Source organism: Polyodon spathula, chromosome 11, assembly GCF_017654505.1.
Source record: "Polyodon spathula isolate WHYD16114869_AA chromosome 11, ASM1765450v1, whole genome shotgun sequence".
Lineage (NCBI taxonomy): Eukaryota > Metazoa > Chordata > Actinopteri > Acipenseriformes > Polyodontidae > Polyodon > Polyodon spathula.
In genome coordinates, this window is record NC_054544.1 from 43,849,275 (window position 1) to 43,874,249 (window position 24,975).

Consider the following 24,975-nt stretch of genomic DNA (forward strand, 5'->3'; position numbering starts at 1 on the left):
TTATAATAACCATGTGACTTAGAGACACAGCAATTTCAGTGTGTGCAAACAGATTTATGGAAAAAATATATATTATTCAATTCACCGATTAACATCAAGTAAAAGGGGGTCTGGCACCACCATAACCTTTTGTGAAAATGTGCAAAATGCTATTTTATTAGGAGACTCAATTTAGCAGAACAGGTATAAGTGCAAAACACATTTTGGCAGGAGATAGTTTTTTGCTTTACACTGGAAAAATCCTCAAAATCCATAAAAGTCTTGCAACTTTGAGCTGTTTCTTTGTAAATTACCAATTGAAATAATGTTTTCAGTGTATCGGGGTGTCCAGAAAAATTTGCTAAGAAGGCATTTTCTTATAGGAGTCCCCAGGCATGACATAATTAACAACCCCCTCAACTATACTCTCTTCAGTGCTACATTTTTAGATATCGGTTTGTTGTAATGTGTGATTTGGTCCAGGCAAATAGATTTTTAATAGCAGGGTAGAAGTGGTCTGGGAGCAGTGTCAGCACAATGAAACACAAAGCTCCCAAATTGTAGTTGTGTAAAAGGCAGCAGAGAACATTGTTTGGCATTGTTAAGATTGTGCTACTTACCGTCCTTGTGACACATGTGTTGGCTTTTAAATATGTGAGAAAATATTTCTGGCTTTTTAATGCATGTTAACCTTCATACCCCAAGTGTAGCGTACTGGAAAGCAGATGTGTGAAACACTATAGCTACAGTGCAGCGAGCTTCTGCTTTCAAAGTTGCACTGTAAATGCAGTGTGGTTTGCACCTGCAGTCAGTCCTATAATTCAATTGAATAGGCTTGTAATTATGTTGATACACACACTTAAAAATGCTTGGGCTACAATAATTAACAATCCAGCAATCCAGCGAAGTCTACACAGGGAAATGCTTGGTAAACAAAATGATTGTAAACACCAGGATCGCTACTAGAAAGACAATGTGCCCTTATCTACAGTGCTGTGTAGAGACCCATTCGCCTTTATGAAGTGAGGGCTTAATTTTTGTTTTCTGGCAGCACGTAATATGGAAACAATTACAGTAATGGTTACATTAATCAGATGGTGTATGTGTTATTGATTGCATTGTATTTAGTAAAGAAAATGCTCATTTGAGAGGATAAACTAACTATGTGCAAAATTTTTGAATCACGTATAGTGAGGACAATTTGGAAAAGGCATTATTTAGCACATGTTTTTGAGAGTATATGGAGACCTCTGTCCATATGCCACTTTATTTGGACCTGTATGTGCCTTTGCCCTGGTAGGAAATGTATTCTCCTGGTGTACCCGAGGTTCCAGGATTACTCTGCCCGTAGTTTACATTGGCATCACGTCCAATCAACAGTGCTGTACTTGTACCCTGATTGTGAGGGCTACTTTCAAGATGATAATGCACCTATACTCCAAGCCAGGATTATGTACACACATGGATTGAGGAACATGGCAGATACTTCAGGTATCTCCCATGGCCACCACACTACCCAGATCTCAATCCACTTAGATAAACTTGAATGTTGAATTCGTCAACACGATCATCATGATCCTCTGCCTACCTCTGAACCAAGCATGAAATATTAATCGAGACACCTTGCAGCACCTAATGGAATCTATGCAATATGTTGGGCAAACAGGGCCCAACATGTTTGATTTAAATACAAGCTCTCATTCTGATTGGTGAAGGGTTCTAATACATTGCATGAAAACGTAGGTTTATCTCTACCATTTAAATCACTTACTATACTACAAGAGTTTAGTAACTTGATATATTATAATTACATAGCTTTATAGTCCAGGTATTTGGTTTCAGTGTTTAATATGTGAATATAAAATAGTAGCGAATCACTCTTGTTTACCTATTCACTGCACTGTTGTAATTACTATACTATCAATACAATATGTTTCAAAATCAAAATCTACAGCACAATACATTTCTTCCTAACATACATTTCAAGAGTCTACAAATGACACTGAAGCTGTGTAATTAGTGTAAATGGCCTCAGATTATGTAAAATGTCTTAATGAGATATTATAGATTTAGCTGTGAAATATAGTGTGAGGGGGTAGTGTCACAGCTCAAGCTGTTATCGGCAGGAAAGAGACCCAGAGACACAAAGCTGCAGGTTTAGCACTGGTGTGCACATTTATTTACAAAAAAACAAAAAAAAACACAAAACACAGGAACAAAAATCCAAGCACAAACACCTCAAACAATAAAGGAGTTCTCATTCCTTTTATATTTATAGCCATTCCCCAATTAGCATCAATTACTTAACTGGGGAATGGCCTTACCTATGATTGCTGGCAACCTTACATTCCCACACACACACACACTATTTACAGCAGCAGGGCTTTTGCCCTGCCACAAAAAATGACAACATCTGTTACATTTACTTAGTTAGTTTGTAAAGCAAACAGACGTTTTTCTCATTTTAAAAAATTAATTAAAGAATGTAAACACTTTGAAACCCTAATCTTTGTTGTAATTCTCATACTGTACAGTATTTGGATTGGCTTATAGTTTCTACACACAACTGTACATTGTAACCCCAGTACTGTGCTTACTGATAAACCCCTTGCACATTCACCGTGATTGTAGTTGCTTCGTTAAGGCAGAGGAGAGGCTGTGATGATTAGCCCTCTCTTGGCCCAATTTCATTTCCCTCTTATTTGAGACACTCTTGTTTATTAGCACCTCACCAACCATCACCTTCAAAACAGTAATGATATTAATAATAATGTATTTCATATATACCTGGCCTTCACAGAGCTCTGCAGTGTAATTACACACGCTATGGTTTTCTTTACCAGTAGCCTGACCTTTATATGCAAGAGCAAGTAGCTTCTTTAATTTGCATGCATCTCTTCAGACAGCACTGCTGGCTTCTGAAGATAAAAACATTTAATTGACAATTTCCAGAATGGCTTTTGTCAGATCCCTTGAAATTTGGTGTGAGGAGAGCGCATTAAAACACCAACCTGCCCAAGCTAACCTTTTGTTTTAAAGTGAACAATAATCAAAGGATTGGAGAATGCAGTTATAACCTTATTGCCCTCTTTTCAATTGAATTCTCCTCAGTTCTATTTCACCAAGACGGGATATGAATGGGTTTTTAAAAGCTGTCAGTATGCAAAGCACAGGCTCCCATACGTTTCTACCATCTGGAAAACCTCCAGCCGTCGTTATGGCTTAAAGGAATCCTACATGTGTCACGTATGGTATTCATGAGCTTTTGATTTATTTATTTCTCCAATTCAGGATCTGATTGTAAATTCGTTTGGGGTATTATTATGGAGTACTGGAACTGAGTATGGAAAGGATTCTGTGCAACCATCAAAATCAGTTTTTATTATTTTAGATTGTGTTACCCTCCTCTATTTAAAAAGACCTTCCTACATCTAAAAAAGCCACATCAAAGCTAATGAACTCAGTGCTTTATTATTATAATGTATTTTCTCAGTTAAGTACATTGAAGACACTTTACAGAAAGTTATGTTCAGTATAAGACACTCGAATAAACACAAATCTATTTTTTATGTACTTTATTTCCTGTTTATACAAAACGTTACTGTACTCTTTAAAAGACAAATGGAATGTTCTTCATAGGAGTCCCACAACAAAATGTAAAACAAGATTCTCAATGTACATGTACACTAATTAATGAAGAGTCAGGTCAAACACTTATTTTTTGTTTGCTGAAATTTTTATTTCTAAAATTTTGATGATGTACAGGCTCATCAAAATTGTAGACCTTTCAGTTGCTTTTTTATACTGTAAAATATATATCTAATATTTTGATACTATATTAATTTCATTTGGTATATTAGGGGGGTCATGGTATGTCATTTTAAAGGGGTCTTTGGCTTATAAAGGTTTTGATAACTGCTGTTCTAATGCACGGGGGCAGACATGCCTAGTAAAGTACATTACAGAAAATAAATAGAAATACCAGACTTACAGAACACTGTCATACAGAAGGACTATTTTATGTGGTCTCTTAAAATCACAGTTATTGCCTCTCGAATTGCAACAGGGAGAAGCCACTTTTATATACTACAGAGTGCATGTGAGATGTGCCACTTGCTTAACAAATGACAAGACATGAAAGGAACAGCCCCCATTAAAGTGTGTGGTGAAGAGCACAAGTGTTTAATTCTTTATCCGCTCTGTCCCATTGCCTTAAAAAAAGTTAATTTTTACTGATCACTTTATTATGATGTGTATAATATCTGTAATCCAAAAGGAGACAGAGATCTCAGCACAAGGGGTAATGATAGAAAAACGGCAGGACCAAGTGCTCTCCAGTAATTGATGGTGCAGTGCGAACCAGTTCGGTGGAGCATGTAAGAAAGTGGCAGGCACCATGAAGTAAAACAAAGCTTCACTGTGTGCTGTTTAGTGAAGGGGCCCCATCTCGTTTATCATCAGAAATGTTCTGCATGGGTGGCAAGGGTAAATAAAAAGAGACTGAAGCCTTGTATCACGTCAATATAAAAACCAGAAGCAAATGCATTGGCTGTTCGTTATTGATTTGTATTACATCAAACCTCAGCAGCTCTTATGCTTTTGTGCTGCTAAGGTGCAGCACCAAATCCTTCTCAGATTAACACAATTATTGGGAGTACCACAGTGGCACCAACAACTACTGTATATTTTATTCATGCGTCCTAGTTGTTTCTTGCTATTTCTACACTAGTTTGTTTTACCATAAATGAAATGGAATATGGAGTTCCCTGAATCTTAACATTCATTTCTTAAAACTTATTCTATTGCTTTAGATGGCATACCCAAACCAGTTGTGTTAAGTAAAATATTTAAGGCTAGAGCTGTTTAAAGCTATTTACTCCAAATCGTAATTTCTGAGATAAAAAAATAATTCTAAAATGAATTAAAAAAAAAACTTAAGACAATGTCTAAGCCCCATAATTAAACAAGGTTTTTTTCTGGTTTGGTAACTATCTTGTGTGGGTTTTTACTCTCTGACAAAAAATGGTGATAAAAAAATCATCCTTAAACATTTTAATTACTGATGTGGTTGGTTCTGCATCATAGCTGCAAAGACATCACAAGCATAACTAGTGTTAACATCCCATTGAAATTTGTTTCGTTGTTGTTGAACATGCTGTGACATGTAAAATATTTTTATTAATGGAGCATTAGTACATAATATGTATGAGAAAACATATCAGGGCTCTCATTTTTCTAATGTGTTATTTATAGCCTTATGTTACTTGTGTACATGTTTTGTACATGCTATGGCACAAAGGGTAAACATTGGCTTTACTGTGCCATAATAAAGCTTCATCAGCAAGATGCCTGTACAAAACATTTGTCCCTTCATTACAATTATGAAGTACAAGCTAACCTAATTTACACTGGAGCACGCGCTAGCTCAACTTTGAATCCCACAAGCAGTGCAAACAAAAGGCTGATTCAGAAGTGTTTCAGCTACAAAGAGGTCTTCTGCCTTCCCATCTGTTTTTAATGTCCTCTGAGCTAATGAAAACATTCTTGAACTCTCACCATTTACACACTTCCATGTGCTTGAGGTATGAAAGCTGAACTCCTTCACAAATTACTTTCTTATTTCTGGTTTCAAAAGATTTGGTTTAAATGTGTAATATGTTTTAGTCTGTTATACACCACACTACTGTACATTTTTTTTTTTTTTTTTATTTATTTTGCCTAATGCAGTTATACTGGTTTAATTGTGGGTCTGCAGTTTTCTGATTATCTACTAGTAGAACATGTTTGGTTTACAAAAAAACAGATTAAGATGAAGTCAAGACATTAAACCAATTACATTAAACAGTTCTAAAAGCAATGCTGTTTATTTTGGGTGATACAAAAAAGTACAACATGTGGCATCCACACAAAAGAGCAATGAAAGCAAGCATGATTTGTATTTATTATTTACAGAAATCACAAAAATAACACAGTAAAAAGGTAAACACTGAGTAATTTATACTTTAAATACACATTATCAAAAGACATTTTATTTTAGAACGGAGATCAGTTACATCATCGTTTGTGTGATCAAACCCAGTGACTAGCTTCTAATAATGTCTGTCACAAAGAGCAGCATTTGATTGGTCAATAAGCAGGAAATACGATGCCTGGTGGTTTAATGGCAAGCTGGAAACAAGTGTTAGTCAGGTTTTTGTTTCTTTTTGTTTTTTAAAAGCCCTATACTTATCCACAAACTCTTGAACAAATATGAGTATATGTAACAGTTAGAGGGCCAATAACTTCTTAGGCTAACCTCTAACGTGCATCAATCAAACCGTTTGTTTTTTTATTATTCCTCCCAGCTCCCTCCATGGTTCCCATCATGCACCAGGTGAGTGCCACCATGAAGGCCATCACGTTGTCATGGCCGCAGCCGGAGCAGCCCAATGGAATCATCTTGGACTACGAGCTCCGATACTACGAGAAGGTAAGGGCTGGAACTATATAGCAGTCAAGCATAAGTTGTAGGGCCCTATTTTTAAGCACTATCCAACAACAAAAACTAACTTAAAACGCTGAATTGAAAAGTCCTGTCCCCATAATTACAACACCTAGTGATTGGGACATTTAGCACTCAAGGACATAAGAGCAATGGGTCCAAGCTACAATCACATAAAGATTTGCAGCAGCCAGACTCTGTCTGAGCTAAGTTGTTTTTATAGGGTTTAAACACATGTTAAATCCATTCCAAAGTGTGTGTGTGTGTGTGTGTGTGTGTGTGTATATATATATATATATATATATATATATATAATCTATATATATATATATTATATCTATATAATATATATATATAAATAATTTTCGTTTAAGCAATTGAGTGCATTAGCCCAATCAGTCCATTTGTTTTGGTGCACAAAATGCCTTAATCCAGACATCTGGAAGGCATCTAATTTGTATTGTTCTATTAAATTGGAAATAGAAACGTGATTAATGAGCTGCTATCTCACTCCGGAAAGCATGAGAAGAAGGGAGGAGCGCTGCCAAGATCCACCATTTCTCATGGGTTTGCATCTTACTTGAAAAGCAGGCCATTACTTGACTTAACTCTGGATCTGAAACACCATTTAGAAAATGCATTGCATTAGATTTGTCATGGTTTAAGGTACTTCTTGACAGCGCATTTTGAATCAATTCTTATTGGTTTAAATTCTTCAATCTAAGGGAAATATAGAACATTACTTTTTAACTTTACTTGTCTTCTTAAACATTTTAAGAAAGAATAAAGGGGTGAGCCATGTAAAGATGTGATATCTGCAAAAAAGGGACAAACTATAAAAAAACAGGGCTGTCTTGTAGTACCTCTTGTAATAAAATGGAGGGAGCAAGTTAGCCCCATTTTTAATAACTCAGATATTACAAATGCACATTGATGTTCCCATTTATTCTAACATGGCTATTTCTGTATTGGTCAGATGAAACAAACACCATTGGGGAATCTCTTGGTAGCAAAAACATCCGTTTTAATTTATTGATTGGCTAATGCAGAAAAATCTACCTGTTTGTTTTATTTTCGGCTGTTTTCAATTTGTTTTCTGCATAAAAAACAAGACACCTGGACGGCAAGTAATTAAAAAAACCAATCATACTTGTGAAAGCAGATCAACAGAAGAGGGCAGAGAATGATGGAATGAAACATTAAGAAGAAAAAGCATATATATGCAATTTTAGATTGTTTTAAGATCTGCATCTATTTAGAAAGGAGCACCATTTATTCTTTACACAATCAGGTGGATATCTGACGCTTGGGTCATTATTTCAAGCATAAAACATTTGACTAGAATATCACAAACATGATTGGGAGGCTAATTTATGATTCTTACCCTTATACAAGTTTTCATGATGTCTCAGGATAAAATTACTACCCTCTGTAAATAAAGGGACTGGGATCTGAAATACTGGATGTGAAGCTATGCTTTTGGAAATTTGATCCTCAGAACTTGAATTGTCTCATGCTATGGTCAAAAGGATATGCCTTCAAATTTGAATGAGGAGAAAATACAGGACATATGTCAAATAGGTATTGGAAGCTGGATAGAAATGGCTCCCTACATTTGATGGAATGGTGGTGTTTCTAAATTGATGTAGAAGGTTTTTAGGTTTCTTTTTCCATCAAGATCACAATGCACGAGAAAGCTTATCTAGGACCTGAATTGTATTATTATTATCAGGAAAGTACAGTATATATTTGCATTTTAACGTTTTTATTTTAGAACATGAGAAATTTCAATTCACCCACTCAAACACACATCAATGAATGTCTTCATCACTGAAAAACAAAGGATTGATTCTCAAGCTCTGTAGTTCATCGTATGCACAATTCTTCAGAAAGGACAAAAGGTTCAATAAACAAATCATTTAAGTTAGTCAGTTAGTAAGTTGTGTCTTATTTGTTTTAGAATTATATTTTTTGTTTTTTTATTTCTTTAATTCAGCTGCATTCATCACACTTTCATATATACTGTATTTCAGAATTTAAAAAGATCTGTTATTGCAACTGTACCTAATCCTTCCGTATGCCTCTTCAGCTAGTGCCCCATAACATTTCCTTTGGAAGAGACCACTTGCATATTTCTTACTGTCTGTTTTCTTTGAGCTGTCATCCTAGTTCCTGTTTTAAATTCAGGTGACATTGTGTATGTGACCTCCTGCCATTATGACACATCCCTGGGTAATCTTCAATCCCACTGGTCCTTACTCATTAACCATTGATTCAATGTGCTGATAAAGAGGGATGGATTGCCAGGACATAATTATGAGGCGGAGCGTGGTGCATGCCGCATGAGAGCGCAGAAAGCAATTAAGGGAGAGATTGTGAAAACGAAACCCAGAATCATATTACACGCCTGGGGCTCACTATATCAAAATTGAATCAGTCACTTGTTTAGCATTTTAATTTCTTAAAAGTTTAAGAAACACTTGTGTTTTTGTTCTTACTTTGTCATCAATGGGTACCAGGAGTGTTGTTTGTGGATAATAACTGGACAACATCATGCATCGTGATACACAGTAAGGTAATCTTAAAATGTATATTCCACATGTGTCTGTAGGCTCTCTATTTGGCTGGAGTATGCCTGGAGGACAGTGCATTGTGGAGCCTATAGTTCTTCACAGAGACTCACACAGCAAAAGCTATGCAGAAAAACTACAAATACAGGCAACTAAAATTGAAGGCTGTTCAGATGTTTATTGATTATTATAAAACGGTATCATCAAAATAAGACGTTGCTGTTCAGTTCTAGTTTCCTACCACAGTTCCAGTGCTTCCTTTTATAATGCTGTAGTCAGGAGCCGTAAGTAAGATACTGTGTTCCACCTTATAACGAGAATTGTGGGGCAAATGGGAGCCATAAACATACCACCTTAAATTGTATTCTGTGGTAGAAAGGGTTGCCTTATAATGAGGCAGCACTGTACATTATATTTAACCAAGTCAGTGTCTTTTTATATAAGTAAGAGCCAGCACCATTTATGGGTCTATTCTCAAAAAAATGTGTAAACCTTGCATAGTCTGGATCTACGCACTTGTTGCTACATGTGAGATACACAGCCCCACAATATGCGCATTCTCATACAGAAATCTCTGCCGTGTAGCTGGCTGTGGGTGGGGATTGCGGCTCCGCATACTAGAATGCAAATATGGCTTGAACAAAGACATGCCTCTGGATGACCAAGTAAAGGTGTCCGGAGTTTGGGTTTCACTAGCATTTCTCACACAACTAACAGGATTTAACATGCCAACTATAATTTGAAGCTCTCATACCGCTCTCAGGCCGAGTGGTTTACGCGTAGCGTCTCCTAGTCTTCTGCCATTTCAGAATGCGAATATCTTCTGCGTATCTGTGGGAACTCCTATTTTTAGCTAAACCATGGCTGCTTTTAATCTTGCGTGCCCTGAAGCATGTACAGTATCTGTGCTCCAGATGTATGTGTGCTTTTCTCACTCTTGTTCCAGAATGCGAAGAGCAGCTCTGACCTCACGTGAACCCTTCTTCACGCACATCAACAACAATAATAATAATAATAATAATATATTTATATAGTGCCTTTCATAGTGGACCTCCATCACAAAACACTTTACAGAGGCAGGCTGTGAACTGTGCGTTATATGTAGAGTCACTTACAATAGGACATTGATTTAAGAGACTTGCAAGTTAAGTGACTTGCTCAGGGTCACCCATTGAGTCAGTCAGTGGCAGTGGTGGCATTTGAACTGGTGACCTTCTGGTTAAAAACTCTGGAATTGAACTACTGGACCACACTGCCTCCTTAAATATCCTTACGAGGCGTGTAAGTCCTTTGAGAATATGCCCTTAACTGATTTGACACTGGAAACAACACCTTTAGGTGTGCTGGCAATACACTGCTGTGCACTAGGTAGGGTTGGCACTTATTAATACAAAGCCTACATTACATATGTTTATGACAGGCAACTTGATAGAAGAGCAGCGTCAGGACGCCTAGTTGAAGCACCTTAAAACAGATTTATAAAAACATAATTAATTTAAAAAAAAAAACAATGTTTAATAGTTGGAATAAGAACAACTAAGAAGGGCTTGAAAAAGAAAGTAAAAAAAAGTAATCTAGTAATCTAGTCTGGGATGCTGGAATTGCTGCAGTTTCTATCCTCTTTGTGTTTTTAGCACAAGCTCCTTTACCAGAGCTAGGATATGCAGCAGTTACTTCTAGCACTTTCTCATGTTTTTCTTCAGTGACTTTGAGCAAAGGAGACACACTGTATGAATAAGGATTTTACACAAAATGGATTATTAAACCTGCTCAATTCCTTTACATAATCAGTAAATAATGAAATGTAGAATGCATTGTAATTAGCTTATAAAGCTAATTTACCCCTTAAAATAGCATATCCCTACATTATATGCATATAGACAGACAAACTCCTGTTTCATTAATTTATAAATTTCTTTTAACTCATGTGCAAATCACTCTTCCATTTAATGATAACTTGTTGATTATGTTTCACCAGCAAATTCGGTGTAAACATTAGGTAATCATGGTGTTGCTAGGATACTGTTCCAGTTTGATGGTGTTTAATAAAAGGCCTCCTTCAGAAAACCACCTTATTCTCTTTGATATCCCTCGAGATGCAGGCACAGCTACTGGTCTTGTCTCGCCAATTAAACCTAATATTTGTCCTTCAAGCTCAGGCCTAGCAGACACTGGTCTGTGAATAGTTAAAAGGGTGCTGTGCTGTTTTATATATATATATATATATATATATATATATATATATATATAATATCTATATATATATATATATATATAGATTTCTGTGGAAATTCTTCTCTTGTTGGTTTATTTGTTGATTTATTGAAATCAAAATAGAAACTTGTGAGCACTAGCTCATTATTTGTATTTATAATACCGAAGTGCCAAAGTATGAAATGCAATTTACATACATTACTGGTGGCAGAAGTACAACAATGTCTTTGTTTGGTGATACCATTTCTGAATATGTACATTAGCTTTCAGACCACACAAGTCTCTTATTTAGGTGAGAAGTAGAGGTAAAGAAACTTCCTCTTAAAGGTTGTAACTTTCTTTAGCTCCAGTTTCCACTTCTCATCTAAAGAAGAGAGCTTTGTGGTCTCAGAAGCTAGCATATGTTGTTTACATATTTAGCAAATTCACGGAACAGGAGCAAGGGCTACATGGAATAATCCGTAGCACTTGGAAATAGGAACTATGTGCTTGTGACTTCAGAGATTACATGCTTTACCCTTGACTCGCGGAGAGCTGTCCTCAGCGAGGTGAGACTGAAATGATCGGCCTCCAAGACCGGAAAGCATGGCAAACTACTATGCCAGATTTGTACCAAACTCTGCTACAATAACTGAACCCCTACAGAAAGATACTACATGGAATTGGGAACCTAAACATCAACAACCACTTGACCAATTAAAACAAACCTTAACCAGCAGTACTGTTATGCCATATTTCAACCCATCTAACCAAACTGAAGTCACTGTAGATGCAAGCCCTGTAGACTTAGGTGCAATCTTAGCTCAAAAAGACACATCTGATAACACCATGATTGTAGCCTATGCCAGCAGAGCATTAACCCCTGTGGAGTATTGCTACTTCCAAACTGAACCCAAAGCTCTTTCATCTGTTCCTATATGGCACTCCCTTCTCCTTAATCACAGACCACAAACCCAAATCCAAATCACCAGCCTGCACACAACAATTGGGGTTGCACCTTAAACCATATAATTTCAAAGTACTTTTCAAACCAGGAACAAACAACCCAATCGATTATATGTCTAGACACCCACTTGACCATGCAAGACATACAGCGTGAAACAAAAGCAACTACCACACTACAATTGCTAAAAGATCCAAACAGGCAATTGGAATACAACCCCAGACACTCTTTCCCATACACCATGAACTGACTGTATCAACATCTGATGACATCAACTTACAAGGTTCCAAGATCGTCATACCTCCATTGCTACAAAACCAAGCTCTGACAGTTGCCCACAAAGGCCACCAAGGAGTCATGAAAAGAAAACGACTCCTACGAGAAAAAGTCTAGGTTCCTGGAATTGACAAGCAAGTTGAATCTATCATTAAATTCCATGCAAGCTGCACTCCCTCAATCAAACATTGAACATTTACAGATGTCAATATTACCTCAAGGCTCATGGCTTCAAATGGCAATCGACTTCTGTGGTCCTTTTCCTTCCGGAGACTACCTTCTGGTTACCATTTACAAATACTCCAATACCCAGTTGTAGAATACGTAACATCAACACCAGCAACTAAAGTAATTCCTGTTCTAGACAAGATCTTCTCATGCTTCAGAATCCCAAAGGAAGTCAATACTGGCAATGGTCCACCATCCAATGGCCAAGATTTTACAAAGTTTGCCAACTACTTAGGATTTCACCATAGAAAAATCACCCCATACTGGCCAAAAGCAAAAGTGACAGCAGAACATTTTATGAAAACTCTAGGAAAAACATTCACCACTTCCACAGCTAATGGGAAAAACTAAAATCAATAACTATATAAATTCCTGAGAAGCTACCGTGCTACACCTCATAGCATCACAGGCAAATCACCTACAGAACTGCTGTTCGGACACCCACTGTACATCCGACTATCCAAACTTCCATCACAAATTGAAGACAAGCATTTTAGGGCAGCTGACCACACTGCAAAAATGAAAATGAAGACTGATGCTAAAGATGCTGATACCTGGTCTCATGCTAAGCCTGCATCACTCAAACCTGGAGACCCTGTCCTTCTTCGTCAGCGCAAAGATGGAAAACTCTCCACACATTTTGGAAACAAACCATACACATTCACAACTGTCAAAGGCTCAGTTGTTACAGCTGCCTCAGACAGACACCAAGTCACTCGAAACTCATCTCACTTCAAACACATCCAGTGCCCCCATTCGAGCAAACACAATGAAGAGAGCGATGAAGATGAACCAACAATTCCAATAGAGCCCCAGAACCATCGATGCTACCCAGGCTAGCACGACACAACAAAAGGCTGCCTGAGCACCTATAACAGTTTGAACTGTCAGCGAAAGGACACACTACAAGTATTAACAAACTGAGGGGGAATAATATGTTTATTGACTAATATGTTTGTTGTAAAGAAAACAGTTTAAATAATATGTTCTTTATAATCAAAAAGTTAAATCAGTTATGTCACACAGTTACACCTATACCACTGAATCTAATTTGTCATTATTTAAGAATAGACACACTTTTGTAAAAGAATAATTAAGTAAATGAAAAATCATGTAGGAGAAAAAGGAGGGATGTTCCAGAGTTTATAGTATATAAAGACAGACCACCAAAGAGAGTCAAAGGTTAGCCTAGATACGAAGTGGAGGTTAGTTCAGTGTGTGTAACAGAAGCAACAAGAACAAATACAAGCCAGTTCAGAACTCACTAAGCTGTACGCATGTTTATTTACAACCCCAGATCCCACGATACTACACATGGATCCAATATAAACAAATAACCGCACACACCAAACAAAAACAGTTGCACAAAGAAATGCAACAACTCGAGCGAAACCCACCGACGCATACCAGCACAGAAAAAAATGACACAGAAAAATAAATATATAAAGTAAACAAATGAACGCGTATACCAACATTATAAACAAATAATTTCATATACCAAACAAAACGCATATAAATTAAAACAAAAATATAAGCAAAAGCCTGGCGCTGCACAAGGCAGCAAGGAATGGAGAAATGAAAACGGCTAGTGGTGTCTGCAGCGCTGCGGGATAATACGCAAACACAAAAACAGACAGAGAACGAATGTTCGACCCAGGGCTTAAATAGGGGGATTAACTGATAGATTGATTAATTGGTATATTGCCTGGATAATTAAGGATACGCCCCTGCACCTGCCCCAGGATAACAAAAAAAATAAAAAATGCTTATCCTATTCTGCGGTAGTATAGGAAATTACTGACATAGTACAGCAGGCTATGATAAAGTTTTTCAAGTATATTGAGTTAAGTATTTATTTATTTAAAAAAAAAATACAATACTAAGTTGTTTGCTTTCCTTTAAACTGTTTTGAAAAGCCAAGGTCTTTACCGAATTCTAATTCTCTTGGAGCCTATTCAGTTTTTATTGCATGTTTATTTAAGTAATACTTAGATGCATACATTAAATTAGCAATGTCAGAACACTTTCTGTGTACAATCAAATGTACTATCCAGGCTGTATTGTAACTGTTTTATCAGATATGGGACACACTGTGATTGCTTTTTTCTTTCTGAGTGATGTCATTGAGGGACATCATGACTAAAATAGGGTTGTTCATAGCACTGTCCTGGTTCATAAAAAAAAAGCAGTAAAAGAAACACATATTGGGGGAAAAGCAGACTAATAAAAATAAGTGAAAGAAAAGCTGGGGATCCCTGTTGTTTCTTAAAGTGAAACCATTGTCTTATTACCTAAAATCAAACCGTTTCGTTTTTGGATAAGTACTGAACACGAGGTTTGTGAGTTGACTGGGAACATTGCAACCTATCCACAGAGCAATCCCCTGTGAACAGTCATTCCTTTCATTTTGAACAAGAGCGGGATGGAGTGTGGTTGTCAAGGGGGAGGGAGAAAATAACCTTAAATACAGTTATTTAAGTTGCTGCCATGATATTGTAAAAAGGCAGTTACTGTATTAGACAGCTGGAATAGATTTATGAACACCAGTTGTATAATATCTCTAGATTGTGTATCATGTTTACTGGCTTTGAAGACAAAAATAGCCCCTTTTACAAAAGAAAAGTATTGGTTGGGCCCTCAGTTACAATTTCTTTCTCCCAAGGAGCCAGATACAGTATAAAACTTAAGTGGAAAAGACATTCCCTTTCAATTCGAATGACAACCATTACCGAATGGGAAGAGCCTTTCTAACCGTGACGTCAATCTCTGAGCAAATATACAAAAGCTGCCCTATCAGGGCCCTGCTGTGAGGGAGGAAGTCCCTCCCACCTCCTATTGAAGAGTAGCACATCACCATTTTCTCTCTCATCTCTCTGAGACATGTCAGATTGCTTTTGCTTTCTTGAACCAAAATTGGCTGATGTTTTGGTTTTTTACGCAAATTTAAAACTAATTTTCCATGGTATTATTCTTGCATCAGTTTTTCTGACTAGAGCTGGTTTCGACCCCTCTTAAGGGATTAGCAAGCGACCATTGCTCTTTCACTACACAAGGCCTTGTGTAGTTGATACACCGTGTGGAGAGCTGTTGTGGCGCTGTAAGGAGACCCCATGGGTTCATGACATCATCCTCTGCATCAATTTAATTGGTCACAGCGACCAATAAAAAAAAAAAAAAACAGCTCGAGCCTAGCGCTCCAATCAATCCTTGGGCTTTCCTAGTGTGGCTGCGCTTGCCCTCGGCGGCCACGCTGAATGAATCGGCTGCATACCCCGGCATTGACCACGGTTTTTTCCGCCTATCGCAAGGTTGAGAGAACAGCACTTACCCAGTCCCAGTTGATTCGACACAGGTGTAAACACCTTTGGTGCCGCCTACAGCTCAGCCCCGACCGTGCCTACCATCGGCACTGACCTTGGAATAGGTCCACTCGGCACTGACTGTCTCGCCATCGACAGCACTTTTCTCTGCGCTGTTTCCAGCACCGATTGATTCGTCAATGGCGAACCTCTTCGAGGCCCCGACTGACCTGGCACCAAGAGACGTGGCACAGACCTCTCGGCACCGACTGCGCTATTTTCGACGCCGATCCCGGCACCGACTGAGTCGGCACTGGTGAATAGCTTCGGGGCCGAAGCTATTCACCCAGCACCGAACGCACATACACATCGGCACCGACCTCGCTGCTGATTGACTCGGCACTGTCAGCACTCCCCTCGACGCCGATCCTGGCACCGATTAATTTGGCACCGGTGAATCGCTCAAAAGCGTCTACAGCCCGGCACCGACCGCGCTACTGTCGCAGCAGTTCATCTGTGAAGCCATGTCGGTCCAATCAATTGAGTCCTTCGCTGGGTTCCACCAGTGTGACCAACGCGCGGTGAAGCTACCAAGGCAGGACGAGCACCGGTCCTGCACCAGATGCCTAGTGCCAGAACACATGGCCAAAGCACTGGCAGGTGAGCTGGACTGCTCTCCATGTCGGAAGTTCATGAGGAGAGCTAAGCGACGGAGAGCAGCCCTATCCCCAGCAGAGTCTCTCTCCTCCAACCAGGCAAGAATGAGATCAGTGGTCCAAGAACCTCGACAAAGGTCATCCAGGACCCCCCCTGCTACAGTGACCAGGGAGCTCTCATGCTCATCTGGGTCACCCTCCCCTACTCCACCACCGGTACAGAGTTGCAGACACCTCTCAAGGCGGTACCACTAGAGGGGAAGCTCACCAGGGGACAGGTGGTCGCCACACAGGCAACACTCCCCTTCCCAAAGGGACAGGTGGTCGCTCCTCTTCTCCACGCAGTTGTAGACGTTCACCGTCACATTCGCCTCAAAGGAGCCCAAGCTCGGCCAAGCGGCACTTCGTGGAGCTGGCAGAGACTGTGAACTGGCCTCCCCGGGTGATGGCAAGCAGTCATCCCCGGTTCAAGGGAAGCAGGCCTCTTGGCAGCCCTAGGCGGTGCAGGCTTCGCAGGCTCGGGCAGTGGTTGTGGAGGCGAGAGCAACAAGTTTGGTGGTGGGAGCAGCAGGTAGTCTCCTTCTATCTCTCGATAATGGTGTGGATCTCTCTCGGTCACTGGAGACAGGTGCGGCTCTCCCTCTTTGGGCGCTGGATGCTCGGGCTCCCTTTCCTCGTTGATTAGGCCCCAACTTGCTCACAGAGCTCAGACATGGGTGTCCCAGCTGCTATCCTGGTATATAACTGGACACCACAATGCTTCTCCCAGTCGCGCTGGAGGCTCGGCCTTCCCCCTCTTGGATTCTGGAGCCCACACCAGCTTCTTTTTTCTTCTCTGGCCCATCTTGCTGGCTTTGGGCGTCCTCGGAATTTCCCCTGGCATCGGGGACAGTGAATCATTCAAGTTGGCGTATAGAGGGACCATCTCAAAGACGTCCTGCAGTGTTATCGGGTTGTGCCGCTTCTCCCTGACAGTGCACCAGTCCCCATGCCTCTGCTCCAGAATGTTAATGGCCATGGGGACAGTCTGTTCGGGTTTCCCTTTACAGTACATGCTGCGTGACTGTAACATGATTCATGCAGGATTCCTGTATTACTATACATTGAGAGCCATTTGGACATTGCAGGAATGGTTCGTGAAAGTAGTGTGAAGCTTGAGTGAAGGACGCGTTGAGATCGCGTGTCATCGGGCATTACAGAGTGTCACTTCAGCAGTGATTATTTTTTCTCTTCCTCTTTTTAAAACCATTGCATACTCGCCCATATGTGCTCTAGTTCAAATTCAATAAACTCAACCTAATTTGCTTAATATTACATAATGAAATGTACCTGTGAAAGTTTAGCCTAATAATGCGTGTTACTAAATAAATCATTTTTGTTATTTTCACAGATAAGAAAAGGGTTGTACGTTTAAAAATATAATTCACTCAGAAATCAGAAATCATCACACCATAAACCCTTTAATCACCTATACTTGGCACAATTAAATCCCAGTTCGTCTAAATACAAATCAATGTACAGTACAACGTACATTGCATATCCGACCCCCTGTGGACTGGGGTATAGGCGGATATGTGAAAAACCATAGAAAAAGCATTTACACATTAATAAATAGGTTAGTGAACAAAAACAACACACAAACTGCTTTAAACATGGCGACGTTTTGTGGTTTAAAAGTAAGCAAATGTAAATGAGATTAAATTGGCTACAAATACAGTGTTACTATACGGTTTGCTATAAGCCATCTCCACGCAAAGCTTTAAAAAAAATATATATATATAAAAACAAACAGTAAATGTACAGTAACCTGCAACTAATGGCTTCTTTCTTAACTGTAGAAATCCCTGCATCACTGGCTCTGCTTTCTTAATATCTCTGTCACGGTACTTTGCTCTCTTTCTTGATATTGCCAAGAGCCGATAAGCAGCTCGGTTTGAATATTGCTTTGGCTATTTTAAACAAACAGCCCGTAAGCATTGCTTGTACTGTTGTACTATTCCATGTATTATGCATTTCTCTGTATCTAAAGTATTATGGATTTTCTTCTTGTTACTGCATCTTGTAAAGCACTTTGTGATGGTGCTCCACTATGAAAGGCACTAAATAAAATAAAGATTGATTGATTATGAAGCTTGCTTTGTTTAATTCAAATGCATTTAAAAGCTACAACAACACGCTGCCAATATTTGCAAGCGTGCGCTCCATTATATAAACACATTGCACAAAAAAAGCTTCCAACTGGTGTATTGAACGTCACTGCGGCACGCAGCTGACTGACACACGCACACACAGCCCATCTCTCTTAAAGTTTCCATCGCAGAAGATGCATTTGCTGCCAATGCCCTTACTCTAGTTGCCTACTTTTAATATTTATTTATTTATTTAGTGAGGCGGTCAGTTGATCAAGGCAGTTATGTGACGGTCAGATATGCAATGTTCCACTGCAGTTTAAATGTGCAAGCCTACAGTAATTGAGGCCAACTGTATTTTGAATAACCTTCTGACATAAAAGGCTGGTATCCAGTAGCTGTTTCATAAACACTTGCAAAATACCAAAGCAGAGCAAACAAACATTTTTTTTTTTTTTTTTTTTTTTTACCGCTATAGTAATTGATCTGTTCACCCACTATGACAAAATTCACAGATCACGTCTTAAAAATGCATTGAAAACAATACTGTTCCATCCTCAACATACTCTCATCTAGCAATGTTGATTGTGCCTATTCCCAAAGTCATGTTGCTGTGGTCTGGTCTGCCCCATTTTCATTTTTATGAATTTATTCCTACAAAAAGCTAAACCAAACTAATTTTAAAACATCTAGCCAGCTTGCAAATCCGGATGTATTAAATTAAATACAGATGAACCCACTTTCTATCATGGTTAACCGGGTTTCACATTGACAGCACATTATGAGTGCGAGAGAAAAAAAGAAAGAAAACTAACAGTGAATTAGTGTTTTCATAATGTCACGTGCCCTTTGGAATGTTATTATAATAGCAATAGCTCTTACGTTTTCTTTTCTTGTAGATCTGACACTTAGAATGTAAATGATAAAGAATTAAAAACTTTAAAACCATAACATGTTATATATAAAAGTTAATATTAGGTTTTTGTCTGTGTTTTTATTTAGATTTAATGACTGATAATTAAGGAATATACAGTATTGTCATGGAGATCACGAAAATTGTGAAAATCGTGGATTTTAACAAAAGTCTGTGAAATCTTGGAAATGACTGTAAAAACACATTTGAAAAAATGCAGCTGAGTAAGCATGAAAATGAGCACAGATTGTATGTTACTGTAAACTCTTGCTGTGATCTTCACATACATACAGCGCTTGTTAATTTATTTTTTTAAACCAAGTGGGCTTGCATCTTCCAAAAATATGAATTAATACTTACATTTCATTTTTTGAAACTTCTTTTTCATACAATGTAGTACCCAAGTAGTCTGTTGAGAATAAATACTCTCTCTCTAAAACTAAACATTGCCAAACAAAATACTTCAGACTGCCTTTGAACATCTCGAAAAACTCCAATTCAGAACAATACAAAATGTAAACAGTAGCTTTGAGCGTGCACAACATGCAAATATCGTTTTTTAAAAATGATGGTTAAAATTGTCTGTAGGGTCCTATACATGATTGAAATTAATTACAAACAAAATAAATACACTCCTGTCACAAAGTCGACTGTAGTGGGTGATCTCAGACCAGAAACACGGACCAAGACAGAACAGACAGAGACGTGGAGTGGTGAAGCTGAGCGCTTCAGTGCGCTCAGCATTTAATAATTAAACAGACTAAAAATAAATGGTTTGAAAGACAAACAAAACACAGGACACGGCACTTGAGGGCCAAAATAAATAGACAAACAAAACAAATGAACACTAAACAAACAGCTGACGAACAGACAAACAAAACACGGTGAGTCAGAACAAACACGCAAGTATCGTGCTGGTCCTTCCAGCACGAAATAGCAATTATGTGCTTGAATTTAATTTACTTTTTTACTTTCTCCTTCTCCACACCCGTTCTCCACTCAACAAACACACAACCCTGAGTGAGTGAAAACATGTTGCTTTTATACAGCTGTACCAAGACTCGATTGCTAATCAATCATTCAATTGGAGTCGCGGTACAACCGCACATGAATTAAGTGCAATTCCCCGTGCTCACATATTATTACATTTTACCTGCACGTGAAGTGCTGTGCGATCCTCGTGCCTAAATATAAATATACATTTTAAACACTGGTGCTCATAACCCATATTATATCTCGTGTACCAATGACTATACACCAACACACTACATACAACATAAAACACAAATAAATAGCACAGGGGCGGGGCACTTTGCCACAACCCCCTACAGACGCTAGAACCGTGATGGCTATATTCCCTAAATAACACTTTAATTTAATGTATTGCATTTTAACATATGAATTTAAAGAAACTTTATTTGCAAGGGAAGCTCAAAAATGGCATTAGATCCCACGCAGTGGAAGAACTCGTGCCAGTGCTGCCGGTAGATGTAGAGAAAAAAAGGACAGGCTACGGGAATGTAAAATAAATAAAATGATTAAAGCTCCAGAAGGGTGTTTGTGTTTTAATTTCTTGTACAGTGCATTATTACAGTTAAATTTGCACGTAAAACAACATTTTATTTAAGTTTGTAAGCTTGTACATGGGTTTGGATTTTCAAGTGGTAGTTTTGGATTTTAAAAACAACTTTTTGCAAAATATGGCTTTTTTCCCAGTTCTTTTTGGTTTTCTAAAACAATGTATATGTATTATAAGTATTTTTTTTTCTAAACATAGTATAACTTTAGACCAATACACATTAAAGCAGACAAGAAACACTTAAACCCCTATGTTTAAGTTAGCTTACTTAAACAAAAATATTTTATTTGTGTGAAGTTATTCTAGACATCTTGTTTATCTAGTTTGGAATCTCTCACGCAGTGGTGAAACACTCAGCATGTAAGTTACTACTTTTAATCTTTAAGAAGTGTCAGTTCCAAAAAGCAATGCTGCAAAAGTATTAAATTAGGCAGACTGTTTCTTTTCCAATACCCGGCACTGGGGTCCTGACAGTACATCATCTTATGATAAATTATTAAGCACTGTCACTAGAAAACAAAATAAATAAATTATACTTCACAACAGAGCTAACATTGCATTTAGCCAATGTCTGTGTTATCATTTGTGACAGATCGAATGAGGCTTGGTGTTAGATCTCCCTCCCGACCTGGGAGAATATCCTGGTCTAAAAGGCATGACACTTTATTCCCGTGGGTAGGTGAAAGTCGTCCAGCTAGAAAAAGCACTGAGCTACGGTCCCTGAATGACCCGAACGGGAAACTGTGTGGCATCCGCTGATTGGAGAAGTGGATGCGCTCGTTAACCAAGGTGTCATGAGCAAGGTTATGAAATAGGGGCGTGGCAAAGTAATCTTTTCCTTTGTAAATGGTTAGAAAAACATCCTAAAAGGATCTCCTGCATTTAAATGAAACCGTGAGTGTTCTGTTAGTCTGTCGTTGTTTGTTTGTTTCGTCCATTTTCAAGATTACTGGCACAATCCGGAGCTGCAGCCGCATGCCAGAATTAAACCCGGACACCAGCACTTCGCTTTCCACTAGGAACTGTCTTTTCACCACAAGAACTTAATTCACGCACCGTAGGAACTGTGTCTGTGTCTTTATGTTTTGTGTGGGTGAGAAAATTAGACTTTTGGTTGTGGGTCAAACCCGTGGGGTTATATAAACTGAAATGATACACGCCGCTGTATTCCATCATTTATTATTTACAGGTATTCCCCATAAACCATTTCAACAAACACCCTTGCACCTGTTCATAATTGTCTGTGTGATTTGTACCTGCACTGCACTCACCTGTATCTACTCACCACTTTGCCACATAATTATATATCTTTCTAATTCCAACACTATTCACAGTATTGCATGTTGGCTGGATTTCTTTTTATTTTTTGATGTACACACATTTGTTTTACATTTGACCCATTAACACCATTGATTGTTATAAAGAAAATAAAAATGTGTTGTCATAAAAGAAAACAGAATCTTAAAGAATGAATGGGAATGTGTACTATCCATATAATAATGAAAAATTACCAAATAAAAAAAAAATAAAAAAAAAGGAATATATACCTGTGTTTATTCTACCAGTATTGACATTGAATATAACTGTTACAAAACAGTAATACTGTATATTGAAACAAAATCAGATAAGAAACCTATGAGGGAAACAAATGTATTGTGTACATAATGAAATCAAAATTACCGGTAAACAACTCTCTTCCCTCTCCGCTTTATCGGACGGCTCTCCATTCTCGTGCTCTGTGTTGACATGCATTCAACACAATTGCTGTCTGTAATGCTGCAGTTCCCTCACTGAACAGAATAATAATGTGGCGGGAAGGAAACGTGAGAGTAGGGTGAAATGTGCCAGAGAGTAGTGTGAAGAGAGTGAAAGCTGCAGGAAAGCAGCGTGAGCTTGTGTGAATCACGTTACAATCATGCTGCATGTGCTGTATTTTCAAGGAGCCACTCCGTGAGGGTGAGCGTGTCCACCTCCATTCTGTCAGTTCTCTTCCTGGCCTGCGTATTGAAGTTGCTTTTTCCCCACTTCTCTAACACCATACATGAGCAGGTTGGCTGGAGGCTGGAGAGTGGTGTGTGAATTGCGCTAGTCCGCAGGTTTAATAAACAAATAGTTTTCACAAAACAGAAAACAAACAGCACGTTGGCTAAAACAAATACACAACCACAAAGCAGGCACAAAACAAGTATCGTGCTGGTGTAAACCAGCACCGATAGCAATTGCTTTCTAATAATATTGACTCTTTTGTCTCACGACTCACGTCTCTCGTTCCGCCTCTGAACACATTATCCTGTATCATCCGTGATCACCCTATTTATACACCTATGGCTGGAGCCCCTTAATTAATCATTTAATCACTTATTCAATTTATGGCTCAAGCCACATTCCCACATGTTTTTGCAAGGAGGATTATGTGCTCACATATCATTATACCTTTTTAAGCTGCATGTGAAGTGATTGTGCAATCCCTATGCCTAAATACAAGTATACATTTTAAGTCACCCGTGCTACATAACCCACACTCTGTGCACCAATACATACACACCAACATTGACACATCACATAAAACACAAAATACGCACCTTTTTTTTCTGAATGTATTTATATTACGTTATTAAATCAGAAATTCAACGTTCTTTTTTATACAAGTGTCCTTGCCATATTATGATGTTTGCAATCATTCTAAGTTTAAACATTTAAATGTGTTTAATCCTAAAGTTTAAGGAAAAAAAAACAAAACAAAAAAAAAACAGAATTGAACACCCTTGTCCTGAATGATGAATTGCAATGCTATTTGAATGGATATTTGACTGCCCTTTACTGAGTGTTAAAGATGCTTCTTGTTGTCGCTGTAATGGAGCAGAGAACAGTAGGTGAGTATCGGATTTCTGCCTCATTGGTGGAAGGTCAAGGCCCCTTCCCTTTGTGTGGTAGCCAGCGATAAAAGCTAAAGGTGAGCGTGGTTGCAGAGGGATAGTCTGTCAGAAGTGCTTAGATGGGTTTCAACCACAGAGATTTCAGAGCTACATTGACCTTCTCCGGGTGTCTGTATGTTTGGACCTCTGTGTCTCGCAGAGACATAAGAAGGCAGTTCGTTCTTGCCCTGGATTAGCTCAGCACAATTTGAGGTTGCCTCAAAGACAATGGGTAATACACTCTGAATGTTCCATGAGCTGCTTTGACCTTAAATACTGACATTTTGGGATACTTGGGTTGATGTGATATGGCAATGGAATGGAGAAGGATGGAAAGTCGCACTATTAACCGGTATTTATTTCTGTGTGAAGTGTGTACTGTACCTGGTTGAAGTTAAGATGACCACTAACCACCATAAAAACACATCCAGCTGTTTTAACAGGTATGATTATTCCGAGCAATGGACAAGCATTATAAAAAATATATAATGTCTTCTGTAATAAAGCAAAAGACTGCAATATTTGTATTAGTATTTATTGGTTATTTGCAAGCACAATGGTCTTATAAGAAAAATATAATTTATACCTTATTATAAATCAGTAAAAAAAGAAAGAACAAAGTTCAAAGGTGTCAAACGCAACTCCCCTCCATCTCCCTTATCACCCCTGTCCCCCCTCCCTCATATCACATAAAGAAAGAGTTCAAGCAAAGGCACGCAGGGTTCTTCAAGTTAATAACAATGTAATGTATGTTATATTAAATAGTACAGTACATGTTATCCTACTTAAATGT

The 24,975-nt window shown here is 38.4% G+C and overlaps 1 protein-coding gene across 4 annotated transcripts in view; it reads left to right on the forward strand.

The window, feature by feature from the left end:
• The window catches only part of LOC121323239 (ephrin type-B receptor 1-like), a 275,028-nt gene that overhangs the window by 192,835 nt on the left and 57,218 nt on the right, over positions 1-24,975 (forward strand). For all 4 annotated transcript variants that reach the window (XM_041264173.1, XM_041264174.1, XM_041264175.1 and 1 more), the window contains exon 6: positions 6,324-6,448. In XM_041264173.1, the coding sequence (XP_041120107.1) occupies positions 6,324-6,448 (125 nt within the window). The remainder of the gene's footprint in view (positions 1-6,323; positions 6,449-24,975) is intronic.